At 37.1% G+C, this 18,156-nt stretch overlaps 1 protein-coding gene across 1 annotated transcript; it reads left to right on the plus strand.

The window, feature by feature from the left end:
* Positions 1-10,008: 10,008 nt before the first annotated feature.
* On the plus strand, positions 10,009-12,847 carry LOC136202977 (PHD finger protein MALE MEIOCYTE DEATH 1). The gene is made up of 3 exons (XM_065994009.1): positions 10,009-10,630; positions 10,725-10,968; positions 11,049-12,847. Exons 1-3 carry the CDS (start codon positions 10,336-10,338, stop codon positions 12,571-12,573), a joined length of 2,064 nt encoding a protein of 687 aa, XP_065850081.1. The 5' UTR covers positions 10,009-10,335; the 3' UTR covers positions 12,574-12,847.
* Positions 12,848-18,156: the final 5,309 nt, after the last annotated feature.

Below are 18,156 nucleotides of genomic sequence, written 5' to 3' on the forward strand. Positions count from 1 at the left end.
ATTTTTCTCAATTTTTGCGCCATTAATAACCTTCACGCAGGGCGTACTCCCTTTTACGCCCCGCGTGATCGCCATTTTTCTTGTATAATTCGCCCAAAAACTCAAACACGCAGGGCGCCCCTCTTACTGCGCCCCGCGTATTTGAGTCTCTGGCCATAAAATGCTAAAAATGCACCTCCTACGCGGGGCGCCCCCCTGGGCACGCCTCGCGTAGGACCTGACCTTCAAGGGTCCTATTTTTACTTTAAATTCCATCTTTATTTTTGTTTTTGTTTTTCTTTTCTTTTGCGATGCCCTTGGAATAGGCGTCATTTTAATAACGCGGAGGGCCGTACAATCCCGCACGTACCGTTTGTTTTGCACTAACAAAAACAAAAATAAAAAATTAAATAAACAACAAAATAATTAAGCTAATTTATTGATTCTTTAATTTTTCCGACACACTACCCCCTCGGAAAGGCTAAAAATGCACTTCCTACGCGGGGCGCCCCCCTGGGCACGCCTCGCGTAGGACCTGACCTTCAAGGGTCCTATTTTTACTTTAAATTCCATCTTTATTTTTGTTTTTATTTTTCTTTTCTTTTGCGACACCCTTGAAATAGGCGTCATTTTAATAACACGGAGGGCCATGCAACCCCGCACGTACCGTTTGTTTTGCACTAACAAAAACAAAAATAAAAAATTAAATAAACAACAAAATAATTAAGCTAATTTATTGATTCTTTAATTTTTCCGACACACTACCCCCTCGGAAATCAATTAAAAGTTCCGTTATTCGTCCTTAGATGTAAAGACATTAATACAAATGATAGGTTTTAGTAAGAAATTTTAGTCTTAATTCTGAAACTCTAGAATTTATGCAAAGCCTAGGTTCGTACTAAACAAAAGCATTGTGTCCTAACCCACAGGTCATCTCCATAATGAAATTAAAAAAGGCAATAAAAACGGGATAGTTGAAAATTTAACGAGAACTTGAACGTACACAGTTAACCCGAAATTTTGTGAGGTAATTTTGAGCCTAAATGAGTTCGTACGAGAACTCTATTTCTTTCACGATTTTTCGAGAGCTTTGACTTCACTCGACTCATAGAGTTTGCACCTAATACCGGGTTAAGTACACTTATTTTGGTTAAAATGGCAATAGATGATAAAACGAACCCACTTAGTCTAATTCTTTTCTTATTTTTCTCGTTTTCATCAACCTCTAGGAAACCCTCTCGAGCCTATTAACTGTCTTTTCTTGTTAATACCCTTTTAACAATTAACCCTTTTTCCTCTTGTTTAAATACCAACAAAATCAATTCGCACCCGAAATAAGCCAAGGCCTTGATAAGTAAGCACCATAAGTTCTCGAGATCATTTTTGTGCCGCTCTCAAAACAAAAAGAAAAAAAGAAAAAGAAAAACACAATAAAGAGCAAAAAGGCATTCTCAAGCTCCACCCGAGCAATTTCGAGATTATTTTACGAACCTACTAAGGCCAAAATAAAAACACAGTGCGATCATCAAAATGGTGTTTAAACTCGAGTTTCCAAAAATTAACCACTAAAAAGCCACCCACATTACAACCCCCCTCCGGGTTCATTTTTAATATTGCCTAGACCATAACATAGGAGGCAAAACCCGGATGAAAATGGAAACTCAAAGTGACTTCGAGTAAGTGCAAAGAAGAGTGCAAAAACACCGACCCACCAAGATTTGAGCGTAAGAGTGAAATCCCTTGGTGAGGTACTATCGGGTTCTCAAAAGATGATCAACCCCCGTTAATATTGCCTATTAAATTTGATCATGGAGGTTTCAAACAAGTTTTGGTCACTCATTTGTTTGCATAGGTACTTACCGAAAACTTTGTATAAAACTTTAGCTTCGGAATCACGCACTTGGTAAAACCAACCGACGGTTTGTTTCTTAATAATCTCAATCCCTTGTCTTTCGATTTCTTTTACTTGAGGACAAGTAAAACTTTAAAGTCCGAGGAGGTTTGATAGGGGCATTTCGTCCCTATCTTTTAGCGTGATTTACGGTTTAGTTTTAGATGAAATAAATAAGTTTAATTGAAAAAATAGAGTGTTTTGAATAAAATAACGAAATAGAAATAAATTCCGTACTTTCGGATAATTTTCCTTATTTTTGATTAATTTAGAAAATAAAACGTCAAGCTAACTCGACTCTCGAGAATTGTGTTCTAGGTACGAGCAAGAAGTGAAAATCTACCAAAATACGCGGGGTGTATCACTCCTCACGCGGGGCGTGGAACACTTAGTCAGAAATAATTGCCCTATCCACAGGTACCACGTGGGATCTACTCAGCAATACGCGAGGCGTATCAACAACCACGCGAGACGTGGAACATGTGTCAGAAATGATAAGCCTAATCCTGAAAGTCAGACCGCATGGTCTCCCTGAGTCAACTACCCTACGCGGGACGTACCACCTTACACGCGGGGCGTGTAAGGAAGTTCTTCAATACAAAAAGCTCAGAGACTCATTTACGCGGGGCGTGCCTCAGCTACGCAGTGCGTAAATGACCCAATTCAAGCAATAAAATCTCAGAAACTCAAACACGCGAGGCGCATCCCAGTCTACGCGGGGCGTGGTTGAGACAACAAGATCTGGATTTGGTCCACCATACGCGAGGCGTACTCCACCATACGTGAGGCGTACTCCACCATACGTGAGGCGTATCATGGGAAATCTGCAGAAAATCATGCTCCTCCATGCTTGTATCTTATGAAATTACAATTTTGCCCTAGCTTGATGTGTATAAATAGGAGTGACTAGCACTCATTTATGAACACTACCTTACCTTAGACCATACATCTTTGTTATACAATTGTTACTATAGTTTAAGTTCTTGTTATTTTTGTTGGAGATTATATTTATAGAGCAAAACTCTTCCACCTTGAGAGCTTATTCGTTGATCCCGACATTCCATCAAAGTTCCATTCCATCTCCGTCAGCAAGCTCGAAAGTTCCACCTCCAAGTCCTAAGAGACGGCCTTGAGTCTGGTTAGCTAGTTCCGAGGGTGGATTCTTCCCTTTTTACTTGCTAATTAGCTTGTACTCTTCCTATGTACTAGGCTTGGTTGTATTTCACATTTACACTCTCCATATTTATAATTTATGATTCATAATCTCTTTCTCTATATTTGTGTTGATGTTTGCTACTTGTTTTGATACTCGTAATTGATTATTGTGTAGGAGAACGCGATTTCCGACGCCATTTGAGCTATCTTTATGGATTCATATAGGTGTTGCCTTACCGGAAGTGACGCTCCGGAAACCGTAGGAATTGACAAACCACGGAACTTACGGGCCCTAATTTCTGGTCCCAAGCATTAGACACGCCTTGACTAGGAACCACGTAGTCTAAGTACTTCATGGGTCGGTCACACTACACGTAGTCGTCATTGCAAGAGTAAAACATTAACCGTTTATATATTGAGAGTCGTTATTTGTCATATTTATAACTTATCGCCATCCACATCATTTCATAGAGTTTTGCTATATAAACTTGTCTCACTCGTAGTTAGGAGTAGTTTGTAGTTGTTCCCCGAATCAACTCAAAGTATTCACCGCTTAGATAACGTATAAAATCGAGTCGTCTAATACTTGTAGTTATAAATCCCGTGGATTCGATACCCGGTCTTAACCGGATTATTACTTGATACGACGGGGTACACTTGCCCCTAAGTAGTGGCGTCTAGTAGAGATAGAGCATTTAGAAAGATCACATCCATAGTCGTAACGCACTTATCATAATATACATTTCATCGTAGAAACTCTATCGTACGTTACGCCCCATCAATTCCACCAGATATCGCATGAAAAATCTCTTCTGTACATCCAAAGCATATTTCTCCAATCCCAAATCCTTCTCCAACAACCTCTTGATCCCCTTAAAGGTCAAAGAAGCGACTTGTTCTTTGATGTGATTAGTGCAAGAGCACATATCCTTCCAAATCTCCGACTTGATCTCCCATGAATCAATCATGATTTCTCTTTTCATCATGATTCTCAATTTTCAGGAGAATTTTTGTCTGGCTCTGATATTAATTTGTTGGATCAAATAAATAAACTTTCATACGTAATAGAGGAAGAGTATAACTGCTGGAAGAAAATTCTCTTTCCTTACTACTTTAATTCATAAGTATTTAACTCTCTGTAAATACAGATGACTCTTTATGAAACAATACAACTCTTGATAAATACAGAAATGACTCTTGGACAATACAATGAACCAAATTATTTCAACAGGTGATTTATGCATTTTGTAGGCTGTATCGATATTGAGGTTCGAAAATCCCACGATAGGACATCGCCACACTTTAGTACGATGAGCCCCCCTTTTCACCTTGATGCACCTATGCTCGCTAATATATATATATATATATATATATATATATAAGAATGCAGAAATTGGAAGCCTACTGAAGAAGAAGAAGAAGAAGAGCGAAAAGATTTGATTTGAAAAATTTGAAAAGAGAAAGGACACTGTAGACAAAATACAGGGATTGCATAGTGAGAAAGAAGATCAACAGTACAAACCCTCTTTTATAAGGAAAGAGAACTTGGAAAGTTATATGAATGGTTGTCTTAGGAAGACTTATGATTATCCCTCTTCACGACCTACACCTATTTTAACCATCTGCACAAATAGAGCCACAATTCATTTAACGAACAGCCAAAAAAATGTATGAAAGATGAAGAATTCTCTCTATAACCTTAAAAGGGGAGTCTTACTCTTACTAAGGGGACATATAGTGATAAGCAAAAAGTCATCCTCCAAAGATATCTTCCTAGCATTGGGCCTTGAGCCTAAGTCAAATCTCCAAGACATAGATGCATGAGCAAAGTCGTTCCAGACCGAGTCCTTTAACCAAAGGAGACCTAGCTTATTAATGAATATGCAGGTGTAGACACCGAGTCGGAGGACCTGTGACGAAAACTTGAAAACAAGACGGTTGAAGCGATTGATTCCGGAAGTTTTGGAAAAATATATAAAGAATAATAAGCGAAGGAAAATCGGCGGCACGGAAATTGCGCTCGGCGTCCGTCGGACGCACCGCGAGTGGCACGCTCTCGACGTCCGAGCAATGCCCGGGTCCGGTGGCACGGTGCGCGCTCTCGTGGGCCGCTGAGCGCATGCATCCGGTAGCGCGAAGCGCGCGTTCGGCGGCCGCGACGTGTGAGCGTCCGACGGCGCGGAACGCGCGCTCGGCGGCCGCGGGGTGCGCACGCCCGACGGCGCGAGGCACGCCCCGAGGGTCGTCGGGCGGACGCCCAACCACGTCGGGCGAACGCCCAACGACCGTTGGGCGAACGCCCGACGAAGGTTGGGCGCGTGCGTCCAACCTTGCGTGGGGCGCTCGCCCAACGCCGTTGGGCGATCACCCAACGATTGTTGGGCGGCCGCCCAACACAAGGTTGGGCGGCCGCCCAACCCCAATGGGCGACGCCCAATTTCCTTTGGGCATCGCCCATTGGTCTGGGGACCCGTTTGCCTATAAAAAGCACGGATCCCCATGTAAGAGGGGGAGGATTTTTGGAGAGACCTTTCTCACTCTAAACATTTTTAGAGAGAGAGAGTGAATTTTTTTGAGAAAAATATTTTTTTCTCAAAAATTCCAAATTTCCTAAAGTTCAATTTTTACTAAATTTTCATTAAAAACGGAAGATCGTGGTTCGTGGAATCAATCGGTTTCGACTGTCAGATACCGAATTTAAGGTATTATCCGAGGACTAGACTCTCTTTTATTTTATTTTATTTATCTTCTTCTCCTATTTATTTTTATGTTATAGTTTGTATTTATTTATTTAGTTATTTATTTATGTTGTCACATTTTATTTAATTAGCGTATTTATTTAATTTTCATCTCGTGTTGAATAAAATTCGGTTTTGTTTTAAAATAAAAAACCTCGTTTTGATATCCCAATACGAACCGTGATCCGATAAAAAGGTAGTTCGGGTATCGAAAACGTTGTAATTATAAGTTTTTAATTTAAAAGAAATTTCTAAATAATGTTTTGAAATAAAAAACGTCGTTTAGGAACTTCCGTTTTCGACTATGATCCATCTTTGGTAGTTCGGAAATCCAAAACGATTGAATTAGATTTAATTTAAAGCTTTTGAATAAATCTGGAAACATTTAGGAGTGCTGCTGTAATTTACCGATTCTGTCACTAAATGCTGTTTACCGACAGATTTTCCGTCGGCAATCTGCCAAAACGTAAAAAATGCCATTTCAGTCCCTTTTTCCTAACTTTTAAGCTTTTAATCTTTAATATATATATGTATAATTATGTAATATATGTTTTTCAAATTATTTTGGACCTTTAGCATATATAATTATTTGATAATATTTGTATACCATTTTTTATACTATTTTCTAAATATAAGTATAACTATGTATATGTATTTCCTTTTTATTAATTTAGGCTATGTTTTAAATGATAGTTATTTGATATTTTGAGAAATAATTGATAGATATTAGTATATGTTATTTTTGGTATTTAAAACTATATTAGTTATGTATATATATATAGTGTTGGGATATTTGGGTTATTTTGTTGATTATTGAATGAAATTATTTTTGAGTAAATGTTATTTTCTTATTCATAAGATTTACTTATTATTTTCACATTTTATTTTGTATAAATGTGTTGTACCTATTATTTTCATATACATATAGTTTCTTTTGTGTTAACTCTTATTTTCATATCTTCTTTTTTGATTTAAATGTATATATATATATGTCTAAATTATTTTCTTTATTCTTTTGGCCCATTCATGGGTCCATGTTCCAAATGAGTATTATTTGAGTGTGAATATTAGTTTAAATGGGTTTATTAATGTAATTATAATAGGTAAAGAGTCCATTAAATAAGTGGGGAAAATAAATCACAAAAAGAGAGCTTTCAATATAATTATTTAAACTAAAGTTTTTTAGAGATTCTTAATGTAAATAAATAGAGTTTTCTTGACATTTCAAATCATTTCTCAAAACACCACGTCTTAAAACCTTAGTCCGTTCCTACGGCGGATTAAGCGAACATTATAATTAAAATCGTTTTCTTTGTGAATAATAGAGTTTTGAATCGTTTTCTTAAATGATTTGTACAAAATAAAATTGACTTGTATGTTTAACCACGTTTTCTTATCAAATGTTTTTTTTTATCTCAATGTTTTCAAACACTCGAGTCGTTCCAACGGCGATTCGGGTAAACTTCATCAAACGGGGTTTTAAAACGCACCTAAATCGTTCCAACGGCGATTAAGGTGCGAACCATGTAAATAAACTCGTTTTGGGGGAACAAGTTAGTGTAGAATAAACACACGACATGACTTTTAAATACGGTTGTAAATAAATCACTTCTTTCTCCCCCCTCTCTGTGTATGTATAACATAAATGGGTGATTCTTTACTAATGTGGCTTTTTCAATAATATATGCTCAAAACGGTTTCAAAAAAAGAGAAAGAAAAGGGTTTCAAATGAATTTTAAACTTAAAGAAGTATACGATTAGTCCGTTATCGCCTAACATGCTGAGTAGGAGGCCGGTGGTTCATAACCGGGCGATGTCGGGGTGCCTAGTAGCATTTCTCCGGAAAGGAGCTTGCCTTCTCGGCTCGTACCTAAGTTTTCCGAACCCACACCGGTCTCCCGCAAGGGATCGGTGTTCATTTTCCCATTCGTGGGTGGCGACTCTTCCATATCTCCGAGCTCCGGTCCTGCCGAGCAGCTTGATTCCACGATTGGTTGCTTTCGGCGCCAATCACCGCTTACGACGCCATGAGGTTGTCCACCCCCCGATCCGCCCGAGAGATTAGGCCGCGGCACCTCGTCTAACAGCAGGTAAAGCCAGCTCATGTTATAAAAACCGAGTGTCTCATTGGAGGATCGTGCTATTACAATAAAAGCCCGCCACCTCAAAAAGTAATAATAGAAAGCATACCAGAATGCGTAACAACTTATAACAAGATTTTTAGAGAGGCACCAGGTATGTCGAAAAACCTTAGCCTCCTTTCTTCCTTTTCCTTCACTTCCTTTAAGTTTGAAAAATAACTTTGACAACTGAGTACTTACTGCGGTTAACCAATAGTTTTTTTTCTAGATTCATGCGAGGCTTTAGGAGAGAATTTTGAGGATCAAACCATCTGAATTTCTACAACATATCATAATGGTTATTTTTTTTCTTTGAAAAAAAAATACCTTGAGGCCCCTTAGCATTTCGATTTTAGTGGAATGAGTCTATGAGCTTTTGTTTTAACACGTAAGATCCTTAATCATTTTTTTTCATATTAACTTTATGTTTGCTAAATTAGTTAGTTTTAAACATGTAATTCAATCAAAAGAGCATTACTTATTTCATCTACATCTTAAAATATATTTTCTACGGTTCCAATTGAGGGTTTTCAACTTTCTTTATGGATAAATCAATCATAAAAAAAAATAAATTTTGAATTGTTAAAAATACAAATTTGGCAAGTAGATGAAATGGATAATGTTATATCATTCAAATTTTATATTCAAAGGTGACTTCTCTAGTTATCAAAAATTTAATGTGTCTAAAAATAAAAGATTAGTGGCTTGATGTTTTGAATTAAAAGATAAGAGACTCCATCCATGAAAGTAAGAAGGTAGTAATTTTTCAAAATCTACGTAACCAGTGGCGGATCCAGGAATCGATGTCCGGAGGGGGCTGATTTTAGTCCGATTATTGGGAGTAATTTTTCGAAGTCCAGTCTGTTAGAGGTGGAAATTTTTTTTTAAGCTTTTAGCACACTTAAACTTTATGGTTTTGGTATGTTAGTTAAAAATTATAACATTTTTACACTTTTTTTTTTAATTTTTAGCTATAATTTTTTTTATAATTTTCATAAAATTCAATTTAGAAATTAAGTTAAATTGAATCTCAAAATAAGAAATTGATTTTTAGGGAGGCACCAGGTATGTCGAAAAACCTTAGCCTCCTTTCTTCCTTTTCCTTCTCTTCCTCTAAGATTGAAAAATAACTTTGACAACTGAGTACTTACTGCGGTTAACCAATAGTTTTTTTTTCTAGATTCATGCGAGGCTTTAGGAGAGAATTTTGATGATCAAACCATCTGAATTTCTACAACATATCATAATGGTTATTTTTTTTCTTTGAAAAAAAATACCTTGAGGCCCCTTATCATTTCGATTTTAGTGAAATGAGTCTATGAACTTTTGTTTTAATACGTAAGACCCTTAATCATTTTTTTTTCATATTAACTTTATGCTTGCTAAATTAGTTAGTTTAAACATGTAATTCAATCAAAAGAGCATTACTTATTTCATCTACATCTTAAAATATATTTTCTACGGTTCCAATTGAGGGTTTTCAACTTTCTTTATGGATAAATCAATCATAAAAAAAATAAATTTTGAATTGTTAAAAATACAAATTTGGCAAGTAGATGAAATGGATAATGTTATATCATTCAAATTTTATATTCAAAGGTGACTTCTCTTGTTATAAAAAATTTAACGTGTCTAAAAATAAAAGATTAGTGGCTTGATGTTTTTAATTAAAAGATAAGAGACTCCATCCATGAAAGTAAGAAGGTAGTAATTTTTTAGAATCTACGTAACCAGTGGCTGATCCAGGAATCGACGTCCGGAGGGCTGATTTTAGTCCGATTATTGTGAGTAATTTTTCGAAGTCCAGTCTGTTAGGGGTGGATTTTTTTTTTGTTTTTAAGCTTTTAGCACACTTAAACTTTATGGTTTTGGTTCATATGTTTGATTCGGTTCGGGAAAGGTAAAACCATAACAGAAAATGAACAAATTTTAGTTAATGTTATTTAAAATCCAATAGTTGCTTTGATTGACAAAAACTTATTTGAAAGGAAGATATGTTTATTCATTTTCAAAATAATTATATATCCATTTTAATTTATTACTATATGTATGAAGATTATTTAAAGCATTTAGATTTTTTGTGTAAAATAATCTAATTAGTCCGATTAAAGAATTCGGGCTCATCGTCGTCTATGATAGTTCTACTATTTTGAGTCAACTCAACTCAACTCAACTCAACTCGGTGCGAAACTGAGCTCCGAATAGAGTTTTTAACTAACTTCTCAACGGCTTTCCCATCTACGGTTAGTACCAGTATCAATCTCAGTCCAAAGCTGTAAAGAAAAGCTTCATTGCGGGGGGTATTATCGTCCAGAAGGATCAATTTTGAAAATGGAGCGCGAAGAAGGGTGCCCTGTAACCAATATCCCAACTGAAATCAATTCAGTTAGTTCAACAGTTACACTGAAAGACTCTAGAGAGAGAGAGAGAGAGAGAGAGAGAGAGAGGAAGCATGCCTCCGTCAATTACTGAAGCTTGTAAAAAGAGAAAGAGGAGGGCGAAGGTGTACAATTTCCATGGCTTTGTCGACTCAAGCGGCACCATCAACCCATCTGGTTCTTTTCGGGATAACATCAGAACGTTTCTTCAAGAATGTGCTGAGCCCGAGGATTACAGTGTCGCCGGTATGCCCGTTTGGTCTACTCTTCTTCTTATCCAAACTAATAATCTCGTTTTGCCCTTTTACACCATTGAAGAGAACGTCCACTTCTCTCCCAATCCCTTCTGTGATCACTGCAGATGCACTGGTTAGTATCCTTTTTTCTGGGGGTGTGTGTTCTATTTAACAAATGTTGTTCCGATTGTCATTTTGATCTCTTATGTGATCCTTCATTTTGTTAGGTTGGGGTGATAATTTTGTGTGTAAACGGAAATATCATGTTATAATACCTGTTGATGGAGACTGGAACAGGAGATTAGAAGATGGAGTTCTTGATCTCCACACTCATCTCTTACATGGTTTGATTCATTGCAATGGATTTGGCCATTTGCTTTGCATCAATGGCATTGAAGGGGGTTCTAAGATCCTCTGTGGCAGAGAATTAGTGGACCTTTGGGATCGTTTTTGCTCATTTTTAGGAGCTAGGTAAACTTAATTCAATTCTACTTTGTTTTAATTTGATTCAATTACATGAAAAGATCACCAATTTCTTTCCTTATTTGTAGGAAAATCAGTGTGGAAGATGTTTCCAAGAAACGATCTATGGATCTTCGCCTTCTCTATGGAGTTGCATATGGGCATCCGTGGTTTGGTAGATGGGGCTATAAATTCTGCCGTGGAAGCTTTGGTGTTGCAGAGTATAATTATAGTGGAGCAATTGAAATTCTCAGCTCTCTCGAACTGGATCAGATCATTCATGATTTGAAAAACAAGGAAATGCACCAAATTATCAATTACTATAGAAACTTGAGTGAAACCCAGTTGATTACACTCAGAGACCTTCTCAGATTTATGCTTACTGTGAAATCATGTCCTTGTGCACAGAAGAAACACATTCTGCCTGCAAAAGCAAATGATTCATATCCTGCCTCCAAGTCTTCTGCCCGATTAGCAGATATGCAAAATAAGGTTGTGGTGAAGCAAAAAAGTGTGAGATTTCGAAAGTTCAGTTCTTTAGTTAGTACATTGGATAGCCGATGGCCTATCCGAAGATTACAATACGCAGCGGAGGTAATTGTGAATCAATTAAAGGAAAAGAAGGCTGATAAGTTGAGTCATGGAGGAATGACTCGACAGGAAGTAAGAGATGCAGCTCGAATGTTCATTGGTGATACGGGTTTGCTTGATTATGTCCTCAAATCTATGAACAATGTCATTGTTGGAAGGCATGTTGTTCGCCGTGCAGTCAACCCTACCACAAAGATCCTGGAATACTCAATTGATGAGCACGGAACTGGAGATCGAGTCAGCGGAATGAAAGCTCTTGAAATTGCAGAAAACATTCCAGCTCCACCAATGGTTCCTGGAGCTGATATGTATTCTGATTTAGGGCACTTGTACATGAAAGTTCTTCTCAACTATCCTGAATCAGAAGTGGTGGAATTAGCAACACAGACAATTCTCGACACCAAGCATTTTGTGAAGGAGTGGCCATTTCGAGACCAAGATGATCAGATTCTGCGATTTGTATGCCAAGTGATGCCATCTGTGATTGAATATGAAGGCAGAATGGATAAGGAATTGCCTGTCGGAGAGATTGTTATGCTTCCTCTTCACGCCACAGTGGGGGAACTTAAGGCAGCAGCAGAAGATGCAATGAGGGATAGTTACTGTGTTGTTGAAAAATTTGTGGTAAGGGATATAGATGGAATGGAAGATCTGGATGATTCGGAATTGCTGTTCGGGATCATTGAATCTGGTTCAGAACTTGTGATGAGAGGAAGCGGAATGGACTTAAACGGGCAGTTGAGGTATGAAAGGGGTCCTGATAACTGGAAGGTGAGATGTGAATGTGGTGCGAAAGATGATGATGGAGAGAGAATGGTGGCTTGTGATATGTGTGAGGTTTGGCAGCATACTCGGTGCAATGGTATCGAAGATTCGGGAGCAGTGCCTCCGCTTTTTGTATGTGTAGGATGCTGTGATTCATTGATTCAATCAAGACCAGAAGCTGTAGTTGAAAATGAGGAGAATTGTGATGATTTGTTGATGGTTCCAGCAAGTGAATATGTAGCTGAATTCCTATTCTGAGAATGATTTGTCTAACAGTTGGTAGATTCTAATGTAGAAGAACATTCTTTCTGTGAATGATGTATAGATGAAATTTTGTAGCGAATTGTGTAAATTGTATAATGAACACATTTGGAATGCAGAGAAAAGGATGAAGGTCAGTAAAAACATCTCCCTCCTCATATGACTGAAATCTGCAGTTTCCCTTAATTGGAGATGATTGAAAAGGTTATCCATTATTTTACTAATGTTTCACCATCCTTTTTTGAGTTTTCATTCAATTACCAAATTATCTTCTGCATGTAATGTTCTAAATCCATTACCAAAAACAAGCAAGTTTTATATATGGATTTTGGGGTTATGAAGTCTGGTTTCTAGTTGCTTCACCATGTTAAGACATGTGTCTGCTCTCAGTCCTTATGAACCAATATTTGCTCTTTCTTTTTTGTGCTATATATGAGAAGGTCTGCTGACCTTATATGATTGATTATTATTATTTTCTTGTATACATGTGGATATAATAATCCAAGATGTAATGTTTCAAAACAGATATTTTTTTGACCAATTAAGCTTTTATTAAGTTATAAGTTGATTTCAGTCTTTTATATGATTATAGGATTTCAATCTTTTATATGAAGTCTGGTTTCTAGTTGCTTCTGGGTCTATTGACCTTATTCATACTCCTATGTGCAACTCTGATATTCACTTCACTAGTAAGCTTGTTAAGACATTTGATGTGTCCTTATGAACTAATATCTTCTTTTTCTTTTTTTTTTGTGCTATGAGACCTTAGAACTGGAATTTTCTGCTGCTATGTGTCTGCTCTACTGTTCAGAGCTATTTGTCTGTCTTCATAGATATTTGGTGTTTAGATGATTGAAATAGAAATCACTTCATTCACTCTTGCCAGTTTTAACATGCTGTTCATTCATCTCTATAGGATTCCCTTATTCTTAAAGATCACATAGCCTGTACTGTACTGTACTAGCTTCAATTCTTGCAATTCCTTTCTGTGTATCCAATTGCGAATGATTTTATCACTATCACCTTACTTCGAATATTTAGAATCAACTGCTTCTTTTATACAACCAAAAAGCTTTACTCCTTTCTTAACATTCCTTACCTTTTCTTCTATACATATGGATATAATCCAATTGTTTACCAAAATGTACTCTTTCAAAACTTCAGGGACCAAAACGTATAATCTTTTACCAATTCTTCTAATAAGCTTTTATATGATTATAAGTTTGATTATTGTTTTCCTTATTCAACAACAAGGATTTTGATAATTATAATTAATAGATTGTTCACTACACAAAGAATGTTTCATATAGCATGTTGGAGCTTGCATGAGAGAGACATAATTATTAGTTGGAAGATAAATGAATTTTCAATATAATAAATCTCTAATGTAATTTTAAATATAAACAAAATTCAAATTAAACTACTTAGATTATACAAGATGCTATTATCATTATAAGACTTTATTTATATTCAGAAAGAAGCGTCTTGAGTCATCATCAAACAAGTTTTCAAATCTTTTATAGGACACATAAAGAGCTATAAAATGATAATAGCATAAGTCAGTAATGGAATATAGAATAAACTGTATTGACAAAGTAGGGTTTGAGAGAGTGAATGTGTGTACCTCAATAGCTTGGGGTGCAAGCTATTTATAGCCATGTGATCATAACTTTCAGTAACCCAAAAGTCTCCATTAATGGCTCATTAATGGCGGTTATGGATCTCTCTTAAATGTGGCCGTTAGCTCATTAACATTCCATTAATTGCCTTTATTGAGAATCGGCTCTGGGCGGATCGAGACGTGATGGCGGGTCTTGTTAGGCATGAAATTGACTAAGTTTAACATAATATTCATACGAGAATTGGGGTGTTTTTATGTTATATTGCAAGAATAAAGGGCTGATTAATGTTTTTTTACAGATAAGCAAAGATTAAAGCCAAACTTGCTGGAAACAGCTTGTTTCGCAACTGCCAAAGAAGAGTAGAGCCTTTCTATGATCCAGCGGTCAAACGCCGGATATTCTGATGACGGACAGCGACAGATCAGAGGTGGGGGTGGCAGAGGCAGCAGGTGGAAAAGTGTTTCGATGGCATTACCTAAAGTAACATGACGACAAGAAGTTTCGACCATTGAGTGTTCAAGGGTCAAAAGGATCCATAATCATTTCTATTTTGTTTAGTTGTAGTTAGTGTTGACTTATTTCTGTATTACTTTTGAAAGGGGTACTTTCGGGTACCAATTTTGGCGCCGGTCTTTCTCCTTTAAATAGATGTAGCAAAGGAAAGATGGGGCATCATCATAAAATTGGGATATTTTGTGTAGAACAGAAAAGTCAGAAGAGAGCTCCAATGGAGTTTCTGAATGTAACAAGAACTTCTGATTACTCACTGCTTGATATGAGTGAGTAATCCATTTTGAATAGGCACGGCCAGTCCGGGCCGGTGATGTAAGTCTTATAACTCTTTCAATGAATTTGTAGTATTTTACCAATGATGTGTTGATGAGGGTTTATATTTCTGTGCTTCGGCATTTATGCATGTGATAGATGAATGTTAGGACACTACTTGCATCTTCACTGATTTCTCTATCAATCTCGCAACATCGAAGCATACATGTTAGATGGTTGTGTCGAAGGTTTTCTTAACAGAAATGCAGCTTTGATCTTAATGCAAGAAAGAAAGTTCCTTTAGGACGCTATTGGTTCTAGTAAATCTTAGGAACATAAGAACACACGAAAGTTGACTTAAGTGGGCATTAAAGCTGATACTTTGACTTCATTGGTATTGCCACTAATTCGTTGGAGTATTGTATGACCTTGCACAACCTGTTCGGCAGTGCCTAGCCTGTTCTATCCTTTAAGCTGTCATCTATTTGTCATATCTTTTATAGCTTTAGCACTCTTTTTGTCTTAACTGACCAAACTCAAACAATCAATCCTACTAAGAAGATACATTTACACACACACTCTGTTCAGCAACGATTTTCTCATATAATTTTGGATCTCAATCCCTGTGGATACGATACTTGACTTATCACTTTATTACTTGTATCTAGTACACTTGCTAGAGTCACATCTGAGGACAATAAGTTTTTGGCGCCGTTGCCGGGGATTGAAAGCAACAAAATTTATCTGAAATTTCTATGAAACAGGGTGTTTTTAATCTGTTTGCTAAGGCGTGCAGGAAAAAAAAAGAAGTTCTTTACCAGTTTATGCGCAGAGCTGGACCTCTTGTTTTTCCTATTGATCTCGAATTAGAGAGAACGTGTAGACGAAACCGAGCGGGCGCTCGACGTGCTAGACAACGAGAAAGACAAAGAGAAAGAAGAATGGCTGGAAAGGTACCACCCGAACAACCAGTTCCACCAAACCAAGAAGAAGAAGGAGAGAATAACAACCCTCCTATTATGCGAATCAGAGATTATTCAAGACCAACCACAGAGGGACATTCATCATGTATCGTGTTGCCCAACGAGGGGAACAACATGTTCGAGGTGAAGGGATCCATGATACAGATGATCCAGGCCTCGGTACAATTTAATGGGTTTCAGTCTGAAGATCCAAATGGGCATATTCAAGAATTCATCACGCTGTGCAACACGTTCAGATCAAATAGAGGCGTTTCTGATGACGTAATCAGACTAAAGTTGTTTCCTTTTTCCCTAAGGGATAAAGCAAAAAACAGGCTAAGAAATTTACAGCCAGGGACAATCACAAGTTGGGAAGAAATGGCACGAGCTTTTCTGATGAAATATTTCCCACCTCGACAAGCCATTAAACTGAGAAACGAAGTGTCTCGGTTTGTGCAAGAAGAGGATGAGTCGCTAGCAGAAGCCTGGGAAAGATACAAAGAGCTGTTAAGAAGGGTACCAAATCATGGTATCCCTATGTGGATGCAAGTGCAGAATTTCTATAATGGTGTAACAAACATCTACAAAATCCAGATTGAATCCATTGCCAACGGTAACCCAGAAGATCTTGAGCCACAAGCTTTGTATGACCTTATTGAGAAGGTAGTAAGCACAAGTTACAACTGCCACTCCGCCAGAAGTGAAGGAAAAAAGATGGGAAATGAAGATGTTGTGTCAAAATTGACAAGTCAGGTAGAACAGCTTGCTAGACAGCTGGGCAAGATAAATGTATCTTCGATTCACAACGAACCACCATTCAATGACATTTGCGATTTTTGTGGAGGCCTTCATTTCAGTATCAACTGTCCCGGAGTTAAGCAGGGAAAGGGCGCACAGGCAGAATGTGATTACGCAGGATATAATCAGAGGAATCCACCTAACCCGTACTCCAACACGTATAATCCTGCCACAAGAAACCATCCAAATTTTGGATGGACATGCCAGCCGAACCAGCAGGAACAACCGAGATATCAACAACAGCAAGGAGGGCACTACCAAAGGCAACCTCAGCAGCATTATATGTTGGAAATTAGGCTAAGGTATAGCAGCGGAAATATAAATTTTTTAACCTATTTCCATTAACCCTAGGATCCGTTAATCGTTATTTCATATAAAGAGGGATAAGAAGAATTACCTTTTGATGATCAATCTACTGTTGTTAATGAAGTGCCCACAACTCTTCTCCGAGTTTCCAAGCACAAAATAAAACACAGGAAGATTAAGTTAGAATCAACCGTTGAGTAGCAACCAAAATAGATTGCCTCTAATTAATCAACACAAGATCAAGTATAAAAGAAATAGATGAAATCAATTGATCGGAAGGAAGCCGTGGAAAATCTCATCCTCAAACTGGGGGTCAAAATTCTCTCTCTTGCTCTTAGGGATGGATTTCGAAAATCACTTAGGGTTAGCCTTTTGTATGTTGTGGCCGAAATTCCTATATAGGGGGGTATTTATAATCTCTTGTATCTAATCCCTAGTTAGATAATATTAGGTTACTGAATAGGAATTCAATTCGGAATAGAATTCCTAATTATTATCTCATTATATATCTAATATATTAAGGATAATAATAATAACCTTATTGGATAATAATAGGAGTATTATAATCTAATTAAAACTCCTAACTTATTTATCTTTTAATTAATTTAATTCATAATCCTAATCTAATTAGGATTGATTAAAATCAAATTAATCATTCATGTATTATACATGATTTCGACCCCCCCTTATGGTCCATGGGCCTTATTGGGCTCAATTGGGCTTCCATCAATTAATTAACATCTATCTCTCTTTTAGGTTCCAAGTCTTATGTGTGACCCATTAGGTTCCTATTACTTCTAGCCGTATGCAACTATTAAATTAATTTTCAAAGAATTATATTTAATCTTTGCATAACGGAATGATGTACAGAGTATGTGATTAGCAAGTCCGTAATCATTCCCCCAGAGCTATAAGAAGACAGTTGATTTTGTCGTTAACCTTTCCGTATTAGTTACAGTATAATTCGATCCTTTATCAACTACATCCTTGAACTGAATCTTATGACTATGGATGATGTCAAGTCACATATAGCGAGACGTTCGTTTTACTTGTATAGGCCGAGTCAACTCAAATAGATAGGTTAAGTGAAATCTGTATTTCAAGTCTTAAGCTATCACCTTGCAAGG

Source organism: Euphorbia lathyris, chromosome 1, assembly GCF_963576675.1.
Source record: "Euphorbia lathyris chromosome 1, ddEupLath1.1, whole genome shotgun sequence".
NCBI classification, from domain to species: Eukaryota; Viridiplantae; Streptophyta; class Magnoliopsida; order Malpighiales; family Euphorbiaceae; genus Euphorbia; species Euphorbia lathyris.

Excerpts from the sequence above, each read along its gene's own strand:
- LOC136202977 (XM_065994009.1), top strand. The coding sequence starts at position 10,336 with ATGCCTCCGTCAATTACTGAAGCTTGTAAAAAGAGAAAGAGGAGGGCG. Across the intron at positions 10,631-10,724 it reads TGATCACTGCAGATGCACTG|GTTGGGGTGATAATTTTGTG; the intron begins GTTAGTATCCTT and ends TCATTTTGTTAG. Across the intron at positions 10,969-11,048 it reads TGCTCATTTTTAGGAGCTAG|GAAAATCAGTGTGGAAGATG; the intron begins GTAAACTTAATT and ends CCTTATTTGTAG.